This window comes from Protopterus annectens, chromosome 11.part0 (assembly GCF_019279795.1).
Source record: "Protopterus annectens isolate FY-2018-M chromosome 11.part0, PAN1.0, whole genome shotgun sequence".
Classification (NCBI taxonomy): Eukaryota; Metazoa; Chordata; order Ceratodontiformes; family Protopteridae; genus Protopterus; species Protopterus annectens.
In genome coordinates this window covers 522,287,403-522,314,480 of record NC_056745.1, presented here as the reverse complement: position 1 = coordinate 522,314,480, position 27,078 = coordinate 522,287,403, and the positions used below count along the sequence as shown (strand labels likewise).

Here is a 27,078-nt window from a genome sequence, read left to right as displayed (position 1 = left end):
TGCCACTTTGTTGAAACAGCATTTCTTTATATTTAAGACACTAGCCTGTATTTTACTTTTATATTTACAAATGCCAGAATTATGCATCAAGTTCTATTTGACTAGGCTGGCAGCCTTCACAGCCTGTGCTAGCTTTTTCCTGAACATGGATTGTTTATATATATATATATATATATATATATATATATATTTATATAAACTGTCGTCTTTTCCCAGTTAGGGTTTGCCACAGCAAAACTCCGGTCCGCTAATGATTGGCAGTGAATTTTTATGTTGTCAAATTGCCAGCCCATCACCCACCTACCTGCATGTCTTTAAATTCACTCAACTGTGGGGAGGACGTGCAGACTCCGCATAGAAGGCGACAACGCTAACCACTGCACCACCGTGGTCTCTCTCTCTACATATAATATATATATAATATATATATTATACATATATATATATATATATATATATATATTATGTATAATATATATAAAAAGTACTTTTCCATTATCGGGGCAACACTTAGAAATTAGATAGAATAACAGGTTTTGCATTATCTTTAATTTTCTGAACAGTATGAAGTCTGAATCTCAAATGTTTGTTATTATTTTCTGACTTAAATCTGAAATTATTTACTAATGATTTTCAAGAAAACCACAATTTTATGAAAATGGACAAAAAATATAAGGCAAAAATCTAACATTCTGTGAAAATCTGTACAGCTGACCAGTGTGATCTCTCTAGTCTTACCTACTACTTTACACTTTACAATGGGACATCTGTGTAAATATTGTATATAGTGATGTGCTTTTTCTTCCTTTTTCTTTCTGTAAGTTTTAATTCATTTTCTGTATTAAAACTACAAAAATCTTTTAATAATAATAATCTTTGGGAAACGAATGTGCGTGCGCCTTACTTTCATTAAGCGAACATCAAAATCAGAAACGCAGACTAAATTGAGGTTGGTGGGGAACCACCTGCGTTCATTTTTTGTTGCGTACTAACCATTGCAAAAGTTAGGTATGGAAATAACATTGTAAAATATCCCCATCTCTGTTTTCTTTTTGTTTTAAAGCAGGCAGCGAAACTGAATTGTCTGTGCAACAGCAATGCCACCCGATAAGTAAACTCAGCATGGCTGATACTGCTAGCACTCTGCTGTTTACATTTCCAAGTAATCTTACTTTAGTATCCTTCATCTTAGAAGTAAATTGCAGTTCTCAGAAGCCAATTATAATTAACTGATCAGTAAGTCGAACCTGCACTTTCCTTTGAAATTATAGGCAGTGGATGGGGAAAAGAAGGATTATGTCAGCTTGGTGGGAGGTACTTTCTCAAGTATAATGAGGGTAGTGTGGTCTGTAACACTAAAGTATAGAAATTAACAAATTTAGTAAAAAAGTGGATAAGTAAAAAGCATATCTTATTTTTAGGAGATAAAAAATTACCTGAGCTGTATTTTATACTTTCCGTCTTTCTAACTTATTGGGTCAACACTGTTACCCGATCGTTCAGCTGTAATGTAGTACCTTAACACCTGTGTCAAGCAGATGTGTGTGAAAGTCCAAATTAAAAGTTATTTTCTACAAATTAATTAATTATTCAAAGTAATACTTTTTACTTTGACATTGACCGGACATGTTAGGGGACTGGATTACAGCTGAAAGATCGCATTAACAATGATGCCCCGATAATGGAAAAGTACCTACTTATATATATATATATATATATATATATATATTATATACATACAATCACACATTTTGTGTGTGTGTGTGTATATATATATATATATATATATATATATACACACACACACACACACACACACACACACACACACACACACACACACATGTATTAATAAAATATCTCACACACACAAACATATATATACATATACATATCTGCTAATAAATATTCAATACATGCTTTGTTTCTAAACGATGTTTATGTAAGATATTGTAATTTTTTTCTCTCATGTACATACACATAACTATATCTTATATTCCTTCTATCATGCAACTTTATTTTATGTATATGTCAAAACTGGTGTTGCATGTGGAGATTTTCTCTTCAGGCTTCCCCCGAGAAAGGGCTTTACCCTAGTCAGACTTTCCCAGTAAACAAAGATAGATAAATAAAGGCACTTAATGTAACATGAAGCCTGTAAACCCTTAAAAAATATTACACTTTAAAGAAAGTGGAGAATTCTGCATTTCCTTACTGGGCTAGGCCACCCTGCACTACAACACTCCTTTCCATTTGTGCATTTTTTTTTAATGAAATCTTGATAAATATATACCACCTATGTGCTTCTGGTCTGAAGTAACTTTGAAATATTATTCCACCATTTTAGATTTTAGTCACTTCCCTCGCCCTTGCCCTCTCATCTCTGTGTGCACACGCTGCACAGAGCCCTTGCCCTCTCATCTCTGTGTGCACACGCTGCACAGAACAAGAAACAAGCACAATTAATGTGACAGTGTATTGATGTTTTACATGGAAGCAGGACAGATAGGTGGAAAGAGGTTTAAATGAAGTGTGGTTGAATAGCAGTTATTTATCTATTTTTTTTATTTAAATACATGTCTCAAAATGAAAATGGCAGCAGTCTTTATTAGAACACCTGCTGAGATGTACAAAGAATTCAGGAAAATGTCCATAAGATAAGTATTTGCAATGCATGTATTCTTTTAGTCACAATTTTCTCTAAGCTACGCTCTCTGAATAGTAAAACAAATAGTAAAACAAGCATTTGGTTAAGTCTTTACTGTGATCACAGATACCATAGTTTCTGTCTCTGTCTCTCTCATATGACATGAAAAGTCAGGATTCGTGTTAAAGGCAACTTTTGCAGATCAGATTATTCTCACAAACTCACTTTTCCTGCTTGTGGGTAGCACAGTGTTCAAGCCAACAACAAAGGATGTCTAACAGTCCTATTCTAGAGGAAAAGGCTGACATGTCACCTGATGCTCTCACTGTACCTGCATCATGGCATACTTCAGGTACAGACAGACCCAGGTGCACAGTGTATCCATGACTCTAAACAACTAAACTGTTTGACTTCTCACTATGGGTACTTAACTTGCTATGATCCTGACCTTCTTCTTATTTACTGCTACCTGATAAGTCAGTAACCATCTTCCAAATGAAGACTGGCATAATCAGAGTCAAATTTACATCTAATTTCAAACAATGAATGCAATCCACTGAACTTTAAACATCAAATAACAGAAAGTCCAAATTAGAAAAAGAGTACACAGGTACACTAGGAGAAAACACAGCAAATTGCTCTCTTACTACATTCAGCATACACATTAAATGTATTATCAAATATGAATGATATACTGAGATGACTAATTTATACACTGTTATAGAACCGTAACTGCTGTACTATATGGATGATAAATGAGAACGATCCAGTACCCCACACTCTTTAAGCTGATGTAATCAAAAGAGGTTGCAATAGCCTGTAATTAGATACCTGAAGCCCAATTCACCAGCTGAAACTAAGGTGACAGAACTCCATGGTTAGTGCCACAGCAATAACTAGTGTATAGTCTTCCAGCCAAGAGTGGTTTATATGTGAAAAATCAAAAACATTAAAATAAACACAACTGCATCTGGTGTTATAGTACCCATACAGTACCCTGATCAAACTTTTTTTTTTGTTATGTTTGGAGAGTGCTGGGGCTTGCAACCCCCCCCCATGGTTTACAGGTGTATTTTTTCATTGGGTTAAATAAGGTGAAATGCATCTTAGATACAAGTATCAAACCTGACAAATCCCTCTGCAGATCCTGTTTAAATAAATGCCTGATTTTGATAAATAATAATAATGCTGATTCTGTTACTGTAGTTTCTGCATATTTGGGTCTCCTCTGTGCATACTGCAGAGTAAAGTGACACAATAAAAGTAAAATGGGGAGTAGCTTGTATCAGTACTTGAAATTGTAGCTGTACTGTGGTCCAGCAGGTGTATGTACCTTGTTGAAAATACTGCAGTCTCCCTTCACAGCAGCTTCTCTACAATGTAAACACACACAATTTTTAACAAGCAACAACACTAACTATAACAAGCATCATTTCATGCTACAACAAAGGATAAAATCACTAAGTATTAACAACAGCTAAAGTCCATAATGTCATCTTTTACTTTGATGAGCAGTAAGCCTATCTCAAGCCAATCATTATTCGGTCCACTGTATAGTTTTTAGCAGAGGACAATATAGCAAGTTAGCAGTCCAAGAAGACTGGACAATGATATGTCCATGGTGACTAGTTTTGATTTGGAGACAAATGCTTGCTGGAACAAAACAAACCAATAAATAAATATTGCCATATACCTACCATGATCGTGAAAGGCTGGGCATATAGCTTATCTAAATGTGTTCACACATGAACACCTTCACCCATCTGCCTTGCACCTTACTACTGAAACAGTGCTTGGCTTACAGGTCATGTGCTGTTTTCATCTAATTCAGTCTTGACTGCTGGATCCACTTCCTCCCTCTGATTCCATAATACAATCACACAGCTACTCATTTTCTGATCACAGCTGCTTCAGTCTGTGATACTAGCAAATTTTACATTTCTGTTCTTGTAAGGAAAACAGAAATGGTATATGATTTGCTCTTCTCTGCTAAAAGAATTCTAATACACAGGAAAGGTATTCAAGTTATCATGAGTTCAACCCTTGATTTACAAAAGTATGCAAAAGGTCAGTTATTACACCATAACTGTATTCTTATTCCTAGCATGCTGCCTGCAGTCCTTACTGCTTACTCTAGTAACCTGCACCCAGTTGTCCAGTCTATGGTCTGCAGGTATGACAGCCAAAACATAAACATAAAATCTCCCTGCTCAGGCCCTATCCTATTCTATGAATTTTATGAATCTGCAAAACTATCTGTATGTTTTTTTTCACAGTTTTCTATGGATTGAGTGATGCAGTTACTAACTCTTCAATTATGCTTCCTTCCCAGTGTGTCATGTGGAGTAATGCTGTTAAACAAAACTAAAATGGTCTGTTTGTATATTTTAATATGGGCCTGTACAGTTTGAATGACAAAAACTTTTACATGTAGTCCCCCAAAAGGCTATTTTATTCATCACAGTTCCCCAACTTTCCCATCCTTGACACCCAAGCTGATGTTCCAGGTTACAAAGCTACGATTATTTTTCATTTCCTTGATAATGCTGGCTACTGAATCACTTGGTGCACAATGGCAGCATTTTTTTACTGTTTACAGCAGTTCACAGATATTCAAAAAATACATTTGGAGTAACATCAAACATGGAAATAAAATAAGTTGTGGCTCCTTGTCTTCAAAGAAGCCAAAGAATGGAAAATAATTAACACTACAGCCCCAAAATGCTAGGAGATAGAATATCTTGATTTCAGTTGTAACCTGCAGCTAAAGCTCTTGGACACAAATTAAGAGCTAAAAGGGGGGGGGGGGTACTTAGATGAGAAACAGATAATTCCATACTGTTAGTGATCAGCATCCACAGCCAGTACTGACCTCAAATGACAGTGGTCACAACTTTTTGTTTACCCTAGGATGTGTCATGATAGGCCATGGATGCAGGGAGTCACTGTCTGCCACTCCTCATGACAGGAATTAGGTGGTGAACACCATTATTGACTTAAAGCTGTATATGCAGAAGCTGAGTCTGCAAGTATTTTTTATGATAAAGTGAAAGACCCACTGACAAGAACAGGGTACAATGGAAAAAACAAGCCATTTTTGCCTTACCATTAATCCAATGCGGATTGCTTTTGAGGGTAAATGTGAGGCAATCATCAGAAAAGCCCTCAGCAGACCTTGCCACAAGAAATTTTATAATATAAGCAAAGATGAAATTAATGCCATCAGAGGCATAAGCTCAGATAAATCATGTCATTTTATGATAGCTGTCGGGGGGGGGGGGTGGCATTTTTGTTACCAACACAAATATATTTAAAAGATCAAAGTAATGGTTGGTAACACTGACTTTTATCACAAGGTCAACACTGACACTTTTTCTTCCGCATATAAGAACATACATGACACCCTGCAACACCTTTATGAAAATGATCTTTGTGACAAAATGAGGTATTGCCAGCACAGCTAGCTGGAATTTTGTAAATAATTATATGTCATTTGTGAATATCAAACTAATTCATACAAGATGCTGGTGTTACAAATATATTAGAACTGCATGTCATGTGTATATCAAACTGATTTGTACAGACATTTGTGTTGAAAAGGTATTTGTAAAGTGCTTGTGTTTGAAATGTATGCACAGTGTGCCTTACTGGAGATAACAGAAATGTTCATGCCCTATTGTAACTGTTTAAATGTGTATGTTCTGGATGGTTAACCTCTGTCCAGCAAACTTTAGAAAAATATCTGAAATGAAGTCCCTTTACAGGCTAGGCCATAAAGATACTATCTCACAGGTTTCAAGGCAGCTAGAGACACAAAGTCTGTACTAGGATGCTTTCTGTATTGTCTTTGAGGTGAACTAATTACTAGTCTTGAAGTGTGGAGGAATGCAATTGTTTTATGAACTGCAACACCTGCCAAAGATCCAAGCAAAAGCCCTTGTGTGTGCGTATTTTTACAGGTAGGTGCTAAGTCCTGCCAGCTTCCAGCAATGGAGGTTTTGCATGGGAACTAGAAGTCAGCTGACCAGGAATTATGTCATTCTGCAAGCTATCCAAGCAGTAATATTTTAGATATTATTTTGAGAAGTCTCTCAGTGGACAGAGCATTCTGTCTTGATATTCTGTATTCAGTCTGATAACAACAGAAAGGACCATTCGCCACATCATCTGACTTGCTCTATTAAGTAAGTAGGGAATAGTACCTCTCTTTGATATAGTCAGAAATATAGTGAAGCTTAGTTTAGATATTGTTTTTCTTTATTTGTCTGAGCCTGTCCTGCAATGTTATTTTAAATATTTCCTGTGGTTTTGAACTCTGTCATGGTGAATCTATATTTAGCTTTTTCTTGTTCTTTTATTATTCATTATTAAATATATTTATACCTTTCATTGTGGCTGATCTTTGTAGAGATATTTACATTTGAGAGTACTTGCATATTTATTTGGTGACACTGTGTGGGTCACTCCTAACAGCCTTGCTCTTGGTCAAACTACCATTTGTAGTAATATTAATTTCACCCAGTATATTGGGTACCTGGAAGAGCCTTAAGGTAGCTGGCAGGAGTGTCTGGTGGCAGTCATAACTACCTTAAAGTCTGGGCAGAAGGGGCTTTGCTAGTAATCCTATGCCAGCCTTTTCCAGGTGTTTGTGTGTGTGTGTGTGTGTGTGTGTGTGTGTGTGTAAATCAAATCTCAAAGAGTGCTTGTGTGTGTGTCAGCTACTTGGGCAGGGACACAAAGCACTGGTTGGATACAGAGAGTTCTGGAGCCCTTGGCTTGGACACTCAGTTGAGAACTCAATTCTATAGCTGTGCCAGTGGGGAGTCTTATTAGGGTTCTGGAGAAAGAGGGAGACACCAGCCACAGACTGACTGTGGTCTCTGTGTGTTCTTTAAGGAAATTGCACTTAATGCAGACAGCTGCGTCTGGAAATACTGTGTGTGTTCCTGTTATCCTCTCAGTGAATGTTGCCCACAGGTACCAGTGGTGAGGATTGAGGCTCTTTGATTACTGGCCCAGAGCTGGATCGTCACAACTTTAACAATGGAGGGCCGCATGATTTTTTAGCAGTAGCTCACTCAAATCTACCAAAGTGTTTTGAGATTCCTAAACCTCAACAAGAGCTCCTAACGCAGGCTGGTGATATCAGGGGAAGGTGCATCACTGAATTGGGACATTTTTTTAGGGAATATCACATTAAACTTTTGGCTAGCGGGGCTAACCTCTCTGTTTTGGGCATTCTTGATTTTTTTGAGGAAAATGAAATCTATTTTTGTGGATTCGATTTTGGTGGTTGCTGATGTAGAACCACACTACACTGTGCTGTCCTACAAGTACTGTATAGTGGCTGTGACAGATACCATAATGAAGAAACCACAACCCTCCCTGGTGAGATTATCCTGATTTCTAAATTACTGCATTTGATGCTGAACAACATTTATTGAGGATTTAAATGCTGTATTTATAAACATAAAATGTCACAATGGGAGCAGCTATGGCTCCTAGCCTAGATAATACGGTGTTAGCTAAGTGAAAGAGTGAAATGATCTAAAAGGAGTTCTGGTGTTACATCAAATGTTACCTTAGGTTCATTCACGACAGAATGGGTCAGTGGAAGCTCTGAAGAAGTTCTTTGTATACAATGGACAATCAACTGATTTTTTTTTTAATTTGTTACTCATCACGATTACCATAAGGTTAGTTTTCTGGATAGACTTGTTGCCTAAGAACCTACAATAACCTTAGATGTCCTTATCCTCCATGCTGCAGTACTCATAACTGTAGTGAGGTCGCTGCCTGCAGCACCAGACATCTGGCCAGTATACCAAAGTCTTAGGATCCAGGATACATGTGATGTTGCATGTCAGAGCCATAAACCGACATTGGCTATAAATGTGACATATGCACGTACCCACCTCAGAAATGACTGCCACATACAGTAGTACCCCTGGGAAGCAAAACAAAAAGGAAGCTTTTCAGACCCATGTATGCTACCAGGCAAGAAGATACCCTGTAGAGGTATGTGCCCGTTATTGTGCCTGTTTGGATGGAGATAAGGCAGGGAAATGTCCCACATGAAGGATAAACAGGGTAAGAAGGGGTGGGGGGGGGAGAATGATTACTGCAACATGGTAGAGAAGGACATCTAAGGTTATGATAAGTTCTCACACAACAAATCTATGTTCTTCTATTTTCATATTGCAGTATTCATAACTGTAGGGAGAGTACCAAAGCTTTAGGTATGATCCTGGGAGGTAGGTTGAGAGGCCGGGTCTATGAGACCCTGTAAAAGTGACCTAGCAAACCCAACTCTGGCTCTAGAAATCAAATCTAGCTTGTAATGCTTGATAAAGGTATGTACTGAGGACCAGATGGCTGCTTCCAGGATGGAACTGTAGTCAACCCCCTTAAAAAAGGCTGCTGAAGAGGCAGCAGCTCTAGTAGAATTAGCTCTCGCATTATCAGTTAAATCTTTTCCATGAAAGGAATAACAAGAACAGATTGCTTTAGAAATCCATGATGCAATGCTCTGTTTAGACACTGCCTTCCACAAAGCCCTTGGGTGAAAGGAGACAAACAGTTGGTCAGATTTTCTAATGGATTTGGCCTTGTCCAGGTAATACCTTAGTTGTCTATGAACATCCAAGGAATGTAAAGTTCTTTCAGAGCGCTTTTGAGGTTGAGGGAAGACAACAGGGAGATTAATGGTCTGATTCAAGGACAGCTCATTAACTACTTTAGGCATGAAGGAAAGATTAGTCCTGAGGGAGACCCTGTCCCTATGGAAGATAAGGTAAGGAGGGGTAGTCATTAGGGCTTGGATTTCTGAGACCCTCGTGGCAGATGTGGGGTCTACCAGCAGTACTGTTTTCCAAGTACATAGCTTCAGTGATGCTGAGTGAGCTGGTTCAAATGGAGGTAGTGTGGGTTTTTCAAGGACAAAATTGAGGTCCCATGAAAGAGGTGTCAGTTTACGAGGAGGTCTGATATGGAGAAGCACTTTTAAGAAGAGTTTTACCTCTAATCTGGATGCCAAAGGAGGTACCAAGGGAAGACAGGCGGAGATGGCCGACATGTGTACCTTAAAAGAAGAGTAAGTCAGTCCTGAATGTAGAAGCTCACACAAGTAAGAAAGGACCATGGGTACTGGAGTAAGAAAAGGGTCCTGCTTTTCTTGAGACACCACCTGGGGAATCTTTTCCATTTTGATACATCATTTCTGCTGGTACTAGGTTTCCTGGCCTCATGCAGGACATTCAGTACGCCCTCTGTATAAAGGTGTCTGAAAGGGATCAGAACTCTATCACTCACACAGTGAGTCTGAGATTGAGCACCTGAGGATGGATGAAGGATCCCTTCGTCTTGCGTGAGTACGTCGAATCATTGAGGTAACCTGTGGTGATTGCCCTTGGCTAGTAGGGGAAGCCAATGCTGTCTTGGCCAAAAGGGGGTCACCAGCAGGATGTTTGGTATGTCCCTCTGGATCTTCAGAAGGCCTTTTTGAATCAGTGTGAAGGGGGGCATAAAGATAGATCCCACACCCAAGAAAAAGAGAAGGCAACATCCCATGAGACCATGGGCTAACATCTGCCTAGAGAGTGGGCTAACATCTGCCTCGAGAGTCTCACCAGACTCCTGAGGTGCAGCATGGGCATCCTGCCTAACTTTTTTGGCCTTCTTCTGAGGTGGCACCTACCTCACCCTCCATACCAGTCTCTGGTTTTCTAAGTAAAGTTTTAGGGCAGCCAAACGGCTGCGCACTATTTTTGGCATGAAACACTTGCAGATTTCGGAAGATGTAGGGTAGTGGCCTTCACCTAAACAAAACAAACACTGATCATGCATGTCCTTATGTGGAATTTGTCCTCCACAAGCACACTTCCCTTCCTAGCTGACATGTACATTTGAAAAGCTAGAAGTAAGGAAAACAAAACACCCAAAAAGGTACTTATCTGTATCGGACAGCCAAAACAAACGAGCGAACTGATTCCGGGAACTGGCAATCAGAGGTCTGTAGATCATTACGGCAGAAAAGTTCTGATATGGGTATGTTCAGACGTCACCTTTATAGCCAATGTCGCTTTATGGCTCTGACATGCAATGCTGCACGTACCCTCGATCCTAAGACTTTGGTACACTAGCCGGATGCCCGGTGCTGCAGGCAGCGACCTCCCTACAGTTATGAATACTGCAACATGAGAACAGAAGGACATCTCACTGTTTATCAGTACATGCGGTCACAATAACTTGACAATGATTTATTTCACAAACCCACCCAGGTGTACTTACAGCTTCATGCCAGCAGCATGCACTTGCAAATGAGGAAGCATAATGTGAATCACAGGGTATGTGGATTGCTTTTGTGTTCAAAGCAACAGCTAATTTTCTAAAGAACCTGCAGGACCTCCGCAAAGATGTTCTTGAGAGTGAATATGAAAGTGAAACCATCGGATGTATTTTTGATTCTATTAATGGTCTCAAAGCAAGGGAAGACACTTACTTATATGAACCACAAAGAAGATTGTTATGTGACTTCAGAATTCATTGACTACACTCACCAAAGGAAAGAAAATCTGAAAAGATGTATGATACTAGCTTTCAGTAAAGATGCCCATGCAGGACATCCAGTACGCCCTCTGAATAAAGGTGTCTGAAAGGGATCAGAACTCTATCACTCACACAGTGAGTCTGAGATTGAGCACCTGAGGATGGATGAAGGATCCCTTCGTCTTGCGTGAGTAAGTCGAATCATTGAGGTAACCTGTGGTAACCTGTGGTGATTGCCCTTGGCTAGTAGGGGAAGCCAATGCTGTCTTGGCCAAAAGGGGGTCACCAGCAGGATGTTTGGTATGTCCCTCTGGATCTTCAGAAGGCCTTTTTGAATCAGTGTGAAGGGGGGCATAAAGATAGATCCCACACCCAAGAAAAAGAGAAGGCAACATCCCATGAGACCATGGGCTAACATCTGCCTAGAGAGTGGGCTAACATCTGCCTCGTGAGTCTCACCAGACTCCTGAGGTGCAGCATGGGCATCCTGCCTAACTTTTTTGGCCTTCTTCTGAGGTGGCACCTACCTCACCCTCCATACCAGTCTCTGGTTTTCTAAGTAAAGTTTTAGGGCAGCCAAACGGCTGCGCACTATTTTTGGCATGAAACACTTGCAGATTTCGGAAGATGTAGGGTAGTGGCCTTCACCTAAACAAAACAAACACTGATCATGCATGTCCTTATGTGGAATTTGTCCTCCACAAGCACACTTCCCTTCCTAGCTGACATGTACATTTGAAAAGCTAGAAGTAAGGAAAACAAAACACCCAAAAAGGTACTTATCTGTATCGGACAGCCAAAACAAACGAGCGAACTGATTCTGGGAACTGGCAATCAGAGGTCTGTAGATCATTACGGCAGAAAAGTTCTGATATGGGTATGTTCAGACGTCACCTTTATAGCCAATGTCGCTTTATGGCTCTGACATGCAATGCTGCACGTACCCTCGATCCTAAGACTTTGGTACACTGGCCGGATGCCCGGTGCTGCAGGCAGCGACCTCCCTACAGTTATGAATACTGCAACATGAGAACAGAAGGACATCTCACTGTTTATCAGTACATGCGGTCACAATAACTTGACAATGATTTATTTCACAAACCCACCCAGGTGTACTTACAGCTTCATGCCAGCAGCATGCACTTGCAAATGAGGAAGCATAATGTGAATCACAGGGTATGTGGATTGCTTTTGTGTTCAAAGCAACAGCTAATTTTCTAAAGAACCTGCAGGACCTCCGCAAAGATGTTCTTGAGAGTGAATATGAAAGTGAAACCATCGGATGTATTTTTGATTCTATTAATGGTCTCAAAGCAAGGGAAGACACTTACTTATATGAACCACAAAGAAGATTGTTATGTGACTTCAGAATTCATTGACTACACTCACCAAAGGAAAGAAAATCTGAAAAGATGTATGATACTAACTTTCAGTAAAGATGCCCATGAAGTAAAAAGGATAATTTGTGACAATCAATCCATTATGTCTAATTATAGACTGGTGAGCAAGATTCTGGATCCTGGTCCTTCTTTTGTTTTCAAAAAAGGCAGGAACATCAGATTTTACTTAGAAGTGACATTCAAAAGGAATAGTATGGAAAGGCTTGGTACTTTAAATGCAAGTCACTTTTTTGTACCTTTTGTAAGCTCATCAGCTGCAGAGACTTTTTTAACTGCTCCAGCACAGGTAAGAAGTATGACAAAAGGTAGCTTGGAAATGTTAACAGTGAAAAGACTGTCTACGGAACCCAGTGCTCCAAGTGTCATTTTTTTTAACGCAGGGAAGACTATTTCTAAGTTTAAAAGGAGGATTGCCAAACACACATCTGAAATTAGAAACAGACTAAGTAAGAATCTGCTTTCAAAGTGCAGCACTGAAACCACAGATGATTCTTTTTTCACTTTTCATATTTTGAACAGGATCAGGATGGGGTCTGCTTGTAGGAAACTATAATGCCATTTTGGAAAAGAAATAGCTGCAATGGTAAATTCACTGTAATGCTTATAACCCACCTAAAATTAGTTATGCTTGTTCTATTAAATGTTTCTCAGCTAAGGAAACTGGACCACAAATTATTTTATTAATGGTTGTGACATGTTATGTTTGCTCCAGTCTTTATTTTTCTGACATTTTTATGCCTTTATTTTTGAATGTTTCTGCTTGTTATCTGTTACGATACAACATATTGATTTATTATAACTGTAATTGCCTTAATATTGCTACAACTCAAGTGCTCTAGGTTGCACTGCATCTGAAGTGTTTGTGTGTTTTAGCTGCTTTTCTGTATATATAGAATTCTCTGTTTCTTTAACTAAATAAGCTCTGCAAAGTTGTTTTATTGCATTCCTGCCTGTATTTCTGAATTTTTTACACTTTTAAAGTTTGTTTTTGCTTAGTTTAACTGGTAGGCTACACACTCAAGTGTGCTAGCCGAATTAAAGCATTTACTGTGTTTCTGTACCTAATTTCTGCTACTTTGTAAAAAAAAAAAAAAAAAAGAATATCCTTGTTTCCCGTCTTTACTGAACTAGAATAGTCCAGTCTTCAGGTATTGGTGATCTCTGGGCTGTGTCATAGTGTTGCCCATATCCTTATTTGGATAGGAGGAAGCTTCTTTGTTCACCAGTGAGAGTGGGGAGCTCTGAGCAGCCTATCTGTCCCTTGAGGAGTGGTTCCAGCCCAGTGACTTGTAGCTTATTGGCCGTTTTGGGCCATTTCCTATCTCTTTCTAACCCCCTGCTTTAAAGCCAGCTTTAGCGCGTTTTTGCGCTTGTAATTTAAAGTTTTCCTGTTTGTTGCATTTACCTGTTGAGGCTACACACTCAAGTGCGCTAGCCTGTGTTACATATTTACTGCATTTTCCTGCTGTTTGTTGCAAAAAAGAAAAAAAAACAATAAAACTATCCTTGTTTCCCGTCTTTCCTGACCTAGTGTAGTCCAAATACAGGCTTTGCTGTATTCTGGACTTTTGGAAAGTTCCTGTGTTGCCCATTTCCTTTCTTGGATAAAGGGAGGCTTCTTTGTTCACCAGTGGCAGTAGGGAGCTTAGAGCAGCCTATCTATCCCTGCAGGCGTGTTCCCAGCACAAGAATCTGGTAGTCTATTGGCCATTTTGGGCCATGTTCTAGCTCTTTCAAGTCCCCCTGTATAAAACCCGCTTTGGCGCAGTTTTTGCGCTTGTTACTACTCAGCCAATCTCCTTGTGGTCCTGCAGAGTGGTGCTAGCAACAGAGAGGCTAAAAGTGCGACTGCTAACCTGATAAAAGTGTTTTTTTCCTGCTACTACCTGGGTGACTGTCCGATCTATCTAAACTGCAAGTATTTCTGCTTCTTGAACTGTTTTAAACTGTTTAAAGTTGTTTTTGCACCTGCACTTTTAAAGTTTGTCCTGTTTGTTGCATTTACCTGTTGAGGCTACACACTCAAGTGTGCTTGCCTGTGTTACATATTTATTGCATTTTCCTGCTGTTTGTTGCAAAAAAGAAAAGAAATAAAACAATTATCCTTGTTTCCAGTCTTTCCTGACCTACAGTAGTCCAAATACAGGCTTTGCTGTATTCTGGACCTTTGGAAAGTTCCTGTGTTGCCCATTTCCTTTCTTGGATAAAGGGAGGCTTCTTTGTTCACCAGTGGCAGTGGGGAGCTTACAGCAGCCTATCTATCCCTGGAGGAGTGTTCCCAGCACAAGAATCTGGTAGTCTACTGGCCGTTTTGGGCCAATTTCTAGCTCTTTCAAGTCCCCCTGTATAAAACCAGCTTTGGTGCGGTTTTTGCGCTTGTTACTACTCAGCCAAGCTCCTCGTGGTCCTGCAGAGTGGTGCTAGCAGCAGAGAGGCTAAAAGAGCGACTGCTAACCTGATAAAAGTGTCTTTTTTCCTGCTACTACCTAGGCGACTGTCTGATCTAGCTAAACTGAAAGTATTTCTGCTTCTTGAACTGTTTTAAACTGTTTAAAGTTGTTTTTGCACCTGCACTTTTAAAGTTTGTCCTGTTTGTTGCATTTACCTGTTGCGGCTACACACTCAAGTGTGCTAGCCTGTGTTACATATTTATTGCATTTTTCTGCTGTTTGTTGCAAAAAAGAAAAAAAACAAAAAAATTATCCTTCTTTCCCGTCCTTCCTGACCTAGAGTAGTCCAAATACAGTCCAAATAAGTTTGGTATTACAAAAGTTATTAGGGAAAATAGATCAACAATAGGAAATGATGCTCTAGTCATTCCCTATAATGATATATCAATGAAAATAATCAATGCAGTAAGGGAAAGTTGGGTTTGTGTATTTATGAACAATGATGAATGTATTGACATTTTGGGTCCATGGCCCAAAATCACCTACAGTCGAGGCGTGAATTTAAAGGAGCATTTTGAAGCAACACATGATAAGAGTATACATCTCAAGTCCAGGATGGGCAAATGTGGTACATGCCATATATGTAAATACATTAATGATGGTCCATACGTGGTAGTTCCAAATTTTGGAAAAACCATCAGATGTCTGGGAAACTGCAACTGCAATACTAAAATGGTAGTATACCTCGCCACGTGTTCCACATGCCCAACATATTATGTAGGGAAAACTTAAAGATCGAATAGGAGAGCATGTTAGGGATATTAAAAAGAAGAAAGACACTAGTGCACTTTATATGCACAGTACAAGATGTGACAATTTTAAAAGATTCCTATTTTTCGTGATAGATAGAATACCCTACAACAATAATAAAGGTGGGGATGAAAAGACATTAGAAGTTAAAGAATGTCTATGGCAATTAAGATTCAACGCAAGTACTCACCCAGGTATTAACAATTATATTTCCATAGCTAGTATACTCAAATACAAATCACAATTTATATAATTACATTTTATTTATTATTACATGTATTCAATGACCCTTTGTAACAATGAAATTGCCTCTGTTTTTTAAATATAAATATTAATATATTTTTAAGTGCTAAAGTTTTTAATTAATTAATATTATTATTTTTAAATCAAATTGTAGTGTCATGTATTATATTATTATATATTATATTTTTTATATGTAATTGTTATATACATTATATACACAATACTTTTGTCCTTTTATTTAATCATTGATGCAGACAGTCTTTTTAATATTATTTTCTATAGGGACTATTATGAGTTTTGATATTTATATGAATGTTAGACTAGTTTAATTAAAATTGATTTGTATTAATTATGGTTTGATTAACTAATTTATTAACTATGTACTAATTGCTGCTTCTATTTAAATGGTATTTGCTGTGACAGTGTTTGTACTCTGATGATGCCCATTTTATGGGTGAAAGCGCTTAGTACATTTTGATGTGTTACTTACGTGTTATTAATTCACTAGCATATTAAACCAGTGTTCTACAGTTTGACTTGGCTTGTCTTGGATTGTTTTACTGGTTTTGTTCTCTTTTGGAATTCTACAATACAGACTTTGCTGTATTCTGGACTTTTGGAAAGTTCCTGTGTTGCCCATTTCCTTTCTTGGATAAAGGGAAGCTTCTTTGTTCGGCAGTGGGGAGCTTAGAGCAGCCTATCTATCCCTGGAGGAGTGTTCCCAGCACAGAAATCTGGTAGTCTATTGGCTGTTTTGGGCCAATTTCTAGATCTTTCAAGTTCCCCTGTATAAAACCCGCTTTGGCGCAGCTTTGCGCGATTTTGCGCATAGCGCAGCATCGGGCAGCTCCGCTTAATTGGGTTTAAAACATTCTCGGCTCCACAAAGCCTGCTCTTCACTTTTTCCCTTAGAACTGATCTAGTTCTCATAATAAACACCCTATACCTACTCTAAAGCCTGGCACTTGCTCACTAAAGCAATTATATAAGTCAGCACTAAAAAATTAAAAGCACTACACCCTCACAAATTCCCCTTGAGTACCTTGTTCCCCATTGGCCCTTTTTTCAATTATAAAGGAATTCCCAGTACTATTCTAGCATGTCCAAAGGTCAGTTGTCAATAATCTCTCCAGTCCAGCTGGTGAATCTGGGAATCTTGAGGCAATGTTACAACTGCCTCATGTACACAGACAACCCTCTCCTCCTCCCAACAAATTCCAACACATGTGAGAGATGCAACCATATAGCCAAACTGGAGGCTACGCTCGCTCAACTCAGTACTGGCATAACTAGTCAGGAGGAGAAGGAAACCACACTCACTACAATTCCAGTCTCACATAGACCTACCACGACAGCAAACCAAACACATAAAGACACAAAAACATACTCGGAGGCTCTAAATAAAAATCTGCCTAAGCAGCAGAGACCTCCAAAGCAGACACCCAAGCAACCGCTACCCCAAAACAAAACACGTGCAACACATAGCTCACAAAGCCAGTGTGCTGAACAGTCACAGCCCTTAAGGCTAAACAACACACCTGATACACTTGTAATAGGTGATTCCATCGTCAGGCACACTGACGTCCCGCTCACAGTCTGATAAAGGAGAAGGTCATGGTAAGCTACCTGTCGGGCGCTAGGATCCACCACATAACACAAGCACTCAGGTCACTCCAACGTAAGTACAAATATGACTCAGTCATTGTCCATGCTGGTGTGAATGACCTGAGACATACCTTCCTGGACTATATGAAAAGAGACATAGAGGAGCTCTCTGAGCATGTAGCCCAGGCTGGTATGACCCTGACCTTGGGTAGCATCTTACCTTCACCAAGAATGATGTTTCAATATGAAGACAAGATGATCAATTTCAACAATTGGCTTAAGTATTGGTGTCATTCAAAGGGGATCCAATGCCTGTCAGCCTGGGATGACATGCTCGACAAGCCATGATGCTTCGCTTGCACCCGTTACCTCTAGGCTTTCGGATATTGGCAAAGGCTCTTGCCACCCCCTTAGTGCCTTTTTTAGGAAAGGCTCAAAAGACAAACCCACCTCCATAGGTATCACAAGGGATAAGAAACTAAGAGTAATGCTATTCAACGCCAGAAGTCTAAACCTCAAGATGCACGCACTCGAAACTTTCCTTAGCATGGAGAACATCGATATCTGTGTAGTAACAGAAACCTGGTTCAAGGCTCCCGAGAGCACCCCAGCACTACCAGGTTATACCTCATACCGTGCTTTTCGGTCCCAAAACTTGGACCGAACCACAAAAGGAGGGGGAGTATCAATATTCATCAAAGATACCCACACCTCCAGGTTGGTGGCACAGCACGAAGCATCAGAGACTATCCATGTGCAACTAACAGTAGGTAAAACTGCCTTCCAGTTTATAGCCTGCGACAGACTACCCTCCCAAACCCAGGAACCCCACTCAGCCTTCCTGAGAACACTGGAAAATATGAAGGTGTCTCCAAACACCATTATAATGGGCGACTTCAACTACCCAAACATAGACTGGGAGCATTATTCTAGCTCCAGCACCCTAGCCCAAAGGTTCCTAGAATTTATAAACTCAAATGCTATGGAACAACTTGTTACCACTCCCACAAGAGGGGAAAATATACTGGACCTGATCATCACCAACATGGGGGATCTATGCTCTAGACCAGAAGTGTATCCCTCACTGGTAAGATCAGACCATAAACTAATCTCACTGGATATTCACATCCCGACCTCACCCCCTTCCCAGAAAACCACAGTGAAAAACTTCTCTAAAGCAAATTTCACACTCCTCAAAACTGAGGTGGAATCCTTCAAAGCCCCCGGGCCTGTGGAAAATATGGCCCAGACCGCAGAATCCTTTATAAATGCATTCTATGAACACCTTCAGGAATGCATGGATCATGCAATCCCAAATAAAACCAAGACCCAATCCTCCAAAGGCAGGCGTCCTGTCTGGTGGACCCCAGCCATAAACAAACTATACAATAGAAGGAGGAAGCTACTACATGATAGAGCAAAATCCCAAAAAGGGAAGGCATCCCTGATCAGTATTAGCAAAAAACTACGGGCACTCATAAAATCATCTAAGGCCAGCTTCGAGAGAAAAATTGCACAGGACACTAAGGATAATCACAAGGCTTTCTTTAGTTATGTTAGGAACCTGGGTGGGAATTCCCAGATATGCTCAGAATTAGTCCAAAATGACAAAAAATACACCGAACCCACAGACATTGCCAACATCCTAGCTGACAGGTTCAGCGCAAACCCTCCCCCCCACCAAAAGGGCAAATATCTATTCCAGCAGAGTGCTGCCCCCGACATCTCAGATGCTCAGGTAAGAGCCGCCCTCTCCAAAGCAAAAAACACAGCATCAATGGGACCAGACGGTGTCCCGGGCTGCGTCCTACATGAACTCCAAGAAGAGCTAAACCCAAACATAAAACTACTGATCAATCTCAGCCTTACTACAGGATATGTACCCAAAGAGTGGCGTACAGCAACAGTGGTCCCTCTCCACAAAGGTGGTGCCTCAACAGATCCTGGAAACTATCGCCCCCATAAGCCTGACTAGCTTGGTCTGCAAAGCTATGGAAAGGATCATCATGGACCTCATAAATAAAGATATTGGGGACCTAGAGACACTGGATCCTAAACAGTTCGGCTTTGTTAAGGGCAGATCCTGCCTCTTAAACCTGGTTGATTTCTTTGAAACAGTCACCAAGGCCATTGACGAGGGGAGGGTGGTCCACACAGCGTACCTGGACCTCGCAAAAGCCTTCGATACAATACCCCACTCGGGCATTATAGATAAGCTCGCCAGCTTAAATATAAACCCCTATGTCACTAGATGGGTTGCAAACTGGCTCAAGGACAGAACCCACATGGTTAGAATTGCTGGAGCCATGTCAGACTCCAAACCAGTTACAAGTGGCATCCCACAAGGCTCAGTCCTGGGACCTCTCTTGTTCAGTATATATTTCTCGGAGGTACAGGCCAACATGGAAGGACTGTGGCTGACCAAGTTCGTAGATGACTGCAAACTAGGCGCCATAATCGACTCTCCAGCCAACACAAGCATCCTACAAAAGGGCCTCATAGAAACAGACAACTGGTGCCAGAGCCAATGCCTCAAGCTAAACGCCAAAAAGTGTATAGTCATCCCCTTTGGCAAAAACAAAGTGCCCACAAATTACCACATAGGTGGTAATCCATTAAGTACGGAAGAAGTAATTAGGGACCTGGGGACCCAAGTTGATAGCAATCTCTCATTTGAAAACCACGTGGCCAAAGTGGTTAGAAAAACATTTTATATAGCCCACCTAATCATGAAGGGATTCACATCTAGATCAGGGGAGGTCATCGTGCCTCTTTACTCATCCCTCATCAGGCCCATAATTGAGTACAATGCCCCTTTTGGGATGTACCTTACCAGACACCTGCAGCAACTGGAAAGACCCCAAAAGTACCTCACCAAGAGGATCAAAGGGCTCAAACAGATGCCATATGCTGCCCGGTTAAAGAAACTCCAGCTCTACTCAGTGGCATACCGCCTGCTCAGAGGCGATCTGTGCCTGATGTATAAAGCCATGTCCAACCCAGAATTAACGGACATGCTGCACCTCAGAAAATCCAAATCCTATTGAGCTACGCGCTCGAGAGACTTGAACCTCAGCACTGAAATAAATAGGACATGCTGGAGGGACAGATTCATAACCCAGAGGCTCCCTTCACTCTGGAATAAAATCCAAGTCCAGGTTAGGCAGAGTCCCTCATTGACTGTCTTCAAGAGGAATCTTGATGAGTGGATGGGAGATCGTAGGTTTACCCCGGGTATCACTTCTATGTCACTGTTAGACAGAGGCACAGTATACTAACCTCGAAAAAGGGCATAGCAAAATTCATTTAAAATGGGTGGCGAAAGCCAAACACACTCTGGCTAGGCTTATAAATGCCCTAGAGCAGATAGCCTAGTATGAAGTATATGTGTATTCCTTTGCTTTTTTCACAGGTTTAGACTCCCCCCCCCCCCATATTATTAATGTATGGTTGCTTTTTAGGATGCTCAGTTTTAATAGTGATCTGATGAAATCCCATGGGTGAAAGCACTTTCACCCATGGGTGAAAGCACTTTCTTTGTTTTTAATGGACATATGATTTTTCTATTTCATTTATTTTTTTTTTATTTGTGATGTTTGCTTATAACACATCAGTTGCTGTGGTAAGTGCTGTTATTTAATTAATTTGCCTGTTGTCACACCCAAGCTATAAATAAACGTGTGCACACACACAGACACACTGTTTTCTACAGTCTAGGTTTCAGATTTTTTGTCTTTTGTTTCTTTTTGGTTTATCATCTAGTTCTTAAACTTCTTTTACAACAGTTTTGTTGTCACTTTGGTGCTAATTGGCCTTAAGTGAAGGGAGTTTAGTTACACTTTGTTTTTTTTTTTCTGGAGACAGACTAGGACTTAATTACTAGTTCTGCACACTTATTTGGACTTTCTCTTATTAGTTTGGATTTGTACTATTGATTTGTAGGCAACTTAGAGTCTGGGTCTCATACTCCAGCTGATTCCTTTTGGACTGAACTTTTTCATTGCTTTTGTAAGGCTACCACCAACTACTGCTTCAGCACTGGCTCTTGATTATTTTATTTTTTCATATTGGTTATTTAGCTTTTACTGTTGGAGTTAGTTGCTAAGGATTAGTCATTATTTGTACTCTTGCCTGGGTCCTGATTCTGAACCTGAGACATATGTTTACAGTTTGCTTATTTTCTGGTGCATATTATTTTTCTATTTTTCTGAGTGGCCACGGCGGTGCAGCGGTTAGCGTTGCCGCCTCACAGCAAGAGGTTCTCTGGTTCAATCCTAGGCTGGGGTGCCTTCTGTGTGGAGTCTGCATGTCCTCCCTGTGGTCACGTGGGTTTCCTCCAGGTGCTTCGGTTTCCTCCCACATCCCAAAGACATGCTGTAGGTTGATTGGACGCTCTAAATTGGCCTTAGGTGTGAGTGTGCATGTGTGTGTGTGTGTGTGTGTGTGTGTGTGTGTGTGTGTGTGTGTGTGTGTGTGTGTGTGTGTGCGCGCCTTCTGTGGTAGGTTGGGTGCCGGGCTGGCAACTCGACACCATAAAACTCCACTGCCAATCACGAGCGGACAAGGTGATCCACTGTGGTGACCCCTAACCGGGAAAAGCCGAAAGAAGAATAAGATTATTTTTCTATGTTATTTTCAGTATGTTTCTCTATTAGAATTGTTTAGGATTATTTTTTGCCACCTAGTTTACCTGACTTGTATTGTGTACCCTTTGGTTAGGGCATATATTGACTTACTTTTGTTAACATAGTTATGTGGTCTTTTCGTATCACTGACGTAGAGAATAAATTTCAAGAGGGTCTGAATTTCAGAACTGATCTTGGTTCTTGGCCCTTGGCTCTTTTGTTGTAACCTTTCCCTGTGGGGCTGTAAGGTGGCTTTTGTTAACATCAGGTTTGCTTCCAATGGTAGGCTCATCTGTTATGTGTTACTGTTATAACTTTCTTAATCATGTTTTAAAATCCTTTGTTCTCAATAAGTATATATTTTGTTTTTCATGGGTAAAGCTGTTATTGAAAAGCTGATCTGATGAAATCCATGTGCTGCATGAAAACTGTCATCATAAATAAAAGCTGAGTTACTCCAGTGACTAAGTCTGCTTGAGTTTATTTCTTCAGTACTTTTATAGAAGAGCAATTAACATCTGAAGTTTTGGACTGCTTATTACCGTTTCTTATTGTTTTAAGTTTAACAGTTTTTATTTTTCTCAAATAACATGGAAGTGAAGGTAGTCTGCTATTTTCACGTTTGGGACAGCTGCTGTGGTTTTTCTACTTGTTTGTCCTGTGACTTTCTCTTGTTGTACTCAGGGTTCTTAGATGTGAGGTAGATTTACCAGAGGCTTTGGTGATCTTTGTCATTTCATGCTGATAATGAGAAACTTAAAATTAAACTTAATTTTTTTCACTCTTCAAGCCATGATTATTATGCTTAATAAACTCAGTCAAGAAAGAACAATATCACACTTGTACAGAATTTACTCCAAGGCCTGAATGAGCCATGACCCTTTTGATTCTGACAGCAGTTAGGTTCACTGCACAATTTTGCAGTTTCTATCAGTTTTCTGTTATGTCACATTAAAACACTGTGCGTGTCACGGAAATATAAAATGCATCAGTAAGCATGGAGTTGTTGGCAAATCCCATCTCCTTATATTATATTACACTCCAAGAAGGAAGTTAACTGTAATGCAATACAAAGATATGTAAATTCAGCAAAACGTGAGACAGTTTTAAATGTACACACTCTTGTAGAGTTAACAGAATATCGGAATACTCAGAAAAAAATCTTAAAATACATGCCTTAAGTTATTTCAAGACACTTACTTCAATTCCTCGATTGATTGCTAACTTTGCCATTCTCACTGCCACAGGCCCCTAAAATACAAAATAAAATTGTGGGTGAGGCTTAAGAAGCTGTTATGTAATACAAGATTTACCAGACACTAGTTTTCATGGCCACAGCACAGACATCAAAAGACTTATTTTTTTAAAAGCGATAATCTCTCCCCTCCTCTTTATTTCTTTGACTTGCATCTCATTCTTTCTCATGTTTTTGCTTGGCTGATTTCGCAAAAGCATTCAAATTATGCAGGAAAGAAAAACCTGTTAGTCTCACAGGTTACTCCTTATCTGTCTGTCTGTCTCTCTCATTGCATCTGCTTTTATTTATTTTTTTCCTGTGACTCATACTAAACAATAATACAAAGATCCAATATGCGAACATAACAAAGAGTATATCATTTGTAAATGCATTCAGCTTTGCTGACAGCAACTAAGACTCAAAGATGTCTTTTGGTCTAACGAGGACACATGAGTTCCTGGTGGGGTAAATACATTTGGATTTAAGTATCAAGATCTGAAAATCGTCAATATCATCACTTGGAGTAGGACAAGCATTTCATTACAATGAAATGTGCTGCCCACTCACTCACTAGGACTCTTTTCCCACTTTTGTGTACTATGACGGCCTTAACATACAGTGGACAATACTCATAAGAATTAATGCCTGCACTGGAGAGTATTGTCTTGAGGTTGCTGTTTGTTATAATGTTGGCCCAAAGAATGGTTCAGAGTGGGCAGAAATGGCATGTGGCAGGTTTGCAATAGCTGGCCAGCATAGTGTGCTGAACTGTCTGCTTAATCAGATACTGCAGAGGTATGATTCTTCAACACAAATCATTATGCATTTTGTCACCAGTGAAGATGGATACTCTGGGCATCTGTCTTGGCGTAACAATTACAGGGAGATTCTGCAGAAGTAGGTGGTGAAAGAAGAGAAGTCATATTGTCTGACAGCACCATGTTTAGCATGGTAGGTTGATGACCAATACCAGCCATCCTCTTTTGGAGAAGGGCCTGTCAATACATGGATGAGGTTGTGACTATACTTGCAAAGTTCAACTGTCAACATTCTAGGGAGGAGTGGATGCTCATCCTCTGAAAGGATGCACAGTTTGAAAATGAAACAACTGATACTGGGATGAATGGGAGAGTTGGCTGGAGACCAACAGCTCAAACTGCCGCTGAGAGCTAAGTGTGGGAAACAGGAGGGCTTCTGAGTGGGTGCTTAGATAGTGGTCACATAGTACAGAGGTATTCCATGGGTTATGGTCACTGTCAAGCTGACTGGGGTGAGTAAATGACATCAATCACTGTGAAAAACAACATGCTGCAGGATACAGCCTCTGATCAAAGGTATCAGGGTATAGGCTCTGTCCGTCACCCAGTGGGCATGGGGCTTTATACTGATAGGCTAGATTGGGGTAAGCAAAGAACCATGGCTAATGCAAGGTGATGTTGGAAAAGCCTGAAAATGCTGATCACTGACAGGGTCTGTGGGGATTGAATAACAATGCCAACAGCATCAGGACATGTATCAAGTTAGGAAATGGACTCAAACAGTGACAGTCAGTATTTGAATAATACGAAAATTGCAAAATAGATTTGTAATGGTATAGACAAACGGCAAAAATCACAACTGCAATGAGGATGGGGCAGGCAAGGGGCTCCAAAGTCCACTACTGGAAAAAGGAAGGGGAGAAACCATAATCACTTTTCATGTGGGAGGAGTGGAATGGGGACTGATCAATGACAATCTGGGCAGGGCGTAGAAAAATTACAATGCAGTGAAACTGTTAGAAATTGGATCTAAAATCTCACAGTGCTGCTTGTTTGATCATCTGTTTACATTGAAGCCTACAAGGCCTAACATACTTCAGGAATTCCTACACCTGGGAATTTTACTGGATCATGGACAGAAATGTAAACATCTGGCTAATCATATGTTCACGGTTCCTGGCATACACTTAAAAACAAGCCTGCACTGCCTTCCATTCTGCTGGCAAATGTATGCTCACTTGAAAGCAAGATGGATTACTTAAGACTTGGAAGCCTCTTCACAAAACAAGGTGGGAAACAGCAATCTATTTGTGTTTACTGAAATATGGCTTAATCCTAATATCAGTGAAAGCACAGTAAATGTAGAGGGCATGACATTATTCAGAGCAGACAGAATTCAATCACTCTGTGGCAAGTCTCGAGGAGGGGGAGTGTGTATATATGTAAAAGCAGAAGCAGTAACTGTGAAGAGGTTAACTCTTTCTGCTCAAAGAACATTGAATTTCTGTCCTTAAAAATGCAGACCTTTCTACCTACCTAGAGAGTTCAATGGAGTATGTATTATGGTAGTCTACATTCCACCCAATGCAAACACCAATGAAGCACTGTCTACTCTCTTATCAGTCTATAACGGATGGGCAAAACAACAACCCAGAGTTTGCAATAGCAATTGCAGGGGACTTTAACCAGGCCAACTTAAAGTTAGTATTACCCCATTACCACCAACATGTGGAGTTTGCCATGAGAGGAGTAAATATACTGGATAAGGTACATACCAACATTAAGCATATAAAGCAGCACCTTATCCACATCTAGGTAGCTCTGACCACCTAGCCATCATGCTGGTTCCTGCATATAAATCTTTACTAAAAACCAACAAACCAACTAGAAAACAAGTAAGGAAATGGCCTGAGGGAGCAGCCGCAGCTCTGCAAGACTGCTTCAAGTGCACAAACTGGTCAGTGTTCAGGCAGGCAGCCATGATAGACAACCACATTGACCTGGATACATGAACAGAATCAGTCACGGACTACATCTCAAAAGGTGTGAATGATGTAACAACTACCAAGTGCATCATCATACAGGCAAAACAAAAGCCAATGCTAACCAGTGAGGTGTACAAGCTGTTAAAAGCTAGGAACGCAGCATTCAGATCATATTACATGGATGCTCTAAGGGTTGCCACAGCTAAATTGAACAAAGGTATTAAGGATGCAAAGAGGCCACTTTAGCATCCAGAGAGATACCAGATGAGTATGGACGGGCATAATAACCATCACTGACTACAAACCTGCATCAGCCTCATGTGATGACAGCACTGAAGTTTTGAACCAACTGAACATCTTCTTCATCAGGTTTGATGCAAATAACAAAACAGTGGCAAATAAACTACCTGTTGACAAGGATGAAGCAGTGCTGAGCCTGAACACAATTAATGTCATCAGAAACTTGAAATGGGTGAACCCGAGGAAAGCAGCTGCCCAGATAACATCATGGGTAGGGTACTATGGGAATGTGCAAAAGATATGGCATCAGTATTTACGGACATCTTCAGTACTTCTCTACAACTAGCCAGTGTACCAAAATGGTTCAAGACAATGACCATCATTCCCTTACCCAAGAAACTACAACTAGCAACTCTAAATGACTAGTGACCAGTGGCTTTAACCTTGACAGTGATGAAATGCTTTGAGAGGCTGGTTAAAGATTACATAGCCTCAAGCATACCAGTGACTCTGGACACACTGCAGTTTGCATACAGGACAAACTGTAGTACAGCGGACGCCATCTCCCTAGCAGTCCATGAAACTTTGGCT

The 27,078-nt window shown here is 40.2% G+C and overlaps 1 protein-coding gene across 1 annotated transcript in view; it reads right to left on the bottom strand.

Moving 5' to 3' along the window:
- The window catches only part of AUH (AU RNA binding methylglutaconyl-CoA hydratase), a 1,941,763-nt gene that overhangs the window by 138,368 nt on the left and 1,776,317 nt on the right, over positions 1-27,078 (bottom strand). Inside the window, exon 8 of the mRNA XM_044088029.1 lies at positions 23,468-23,518. Coding sequence (XP_043943964.1) covers positions 23,468-23,518 — 51 coding nt within the window. The remainder of the gene's footprint in view (positions 1-23,467; positions 23,519-27,078) is intronic.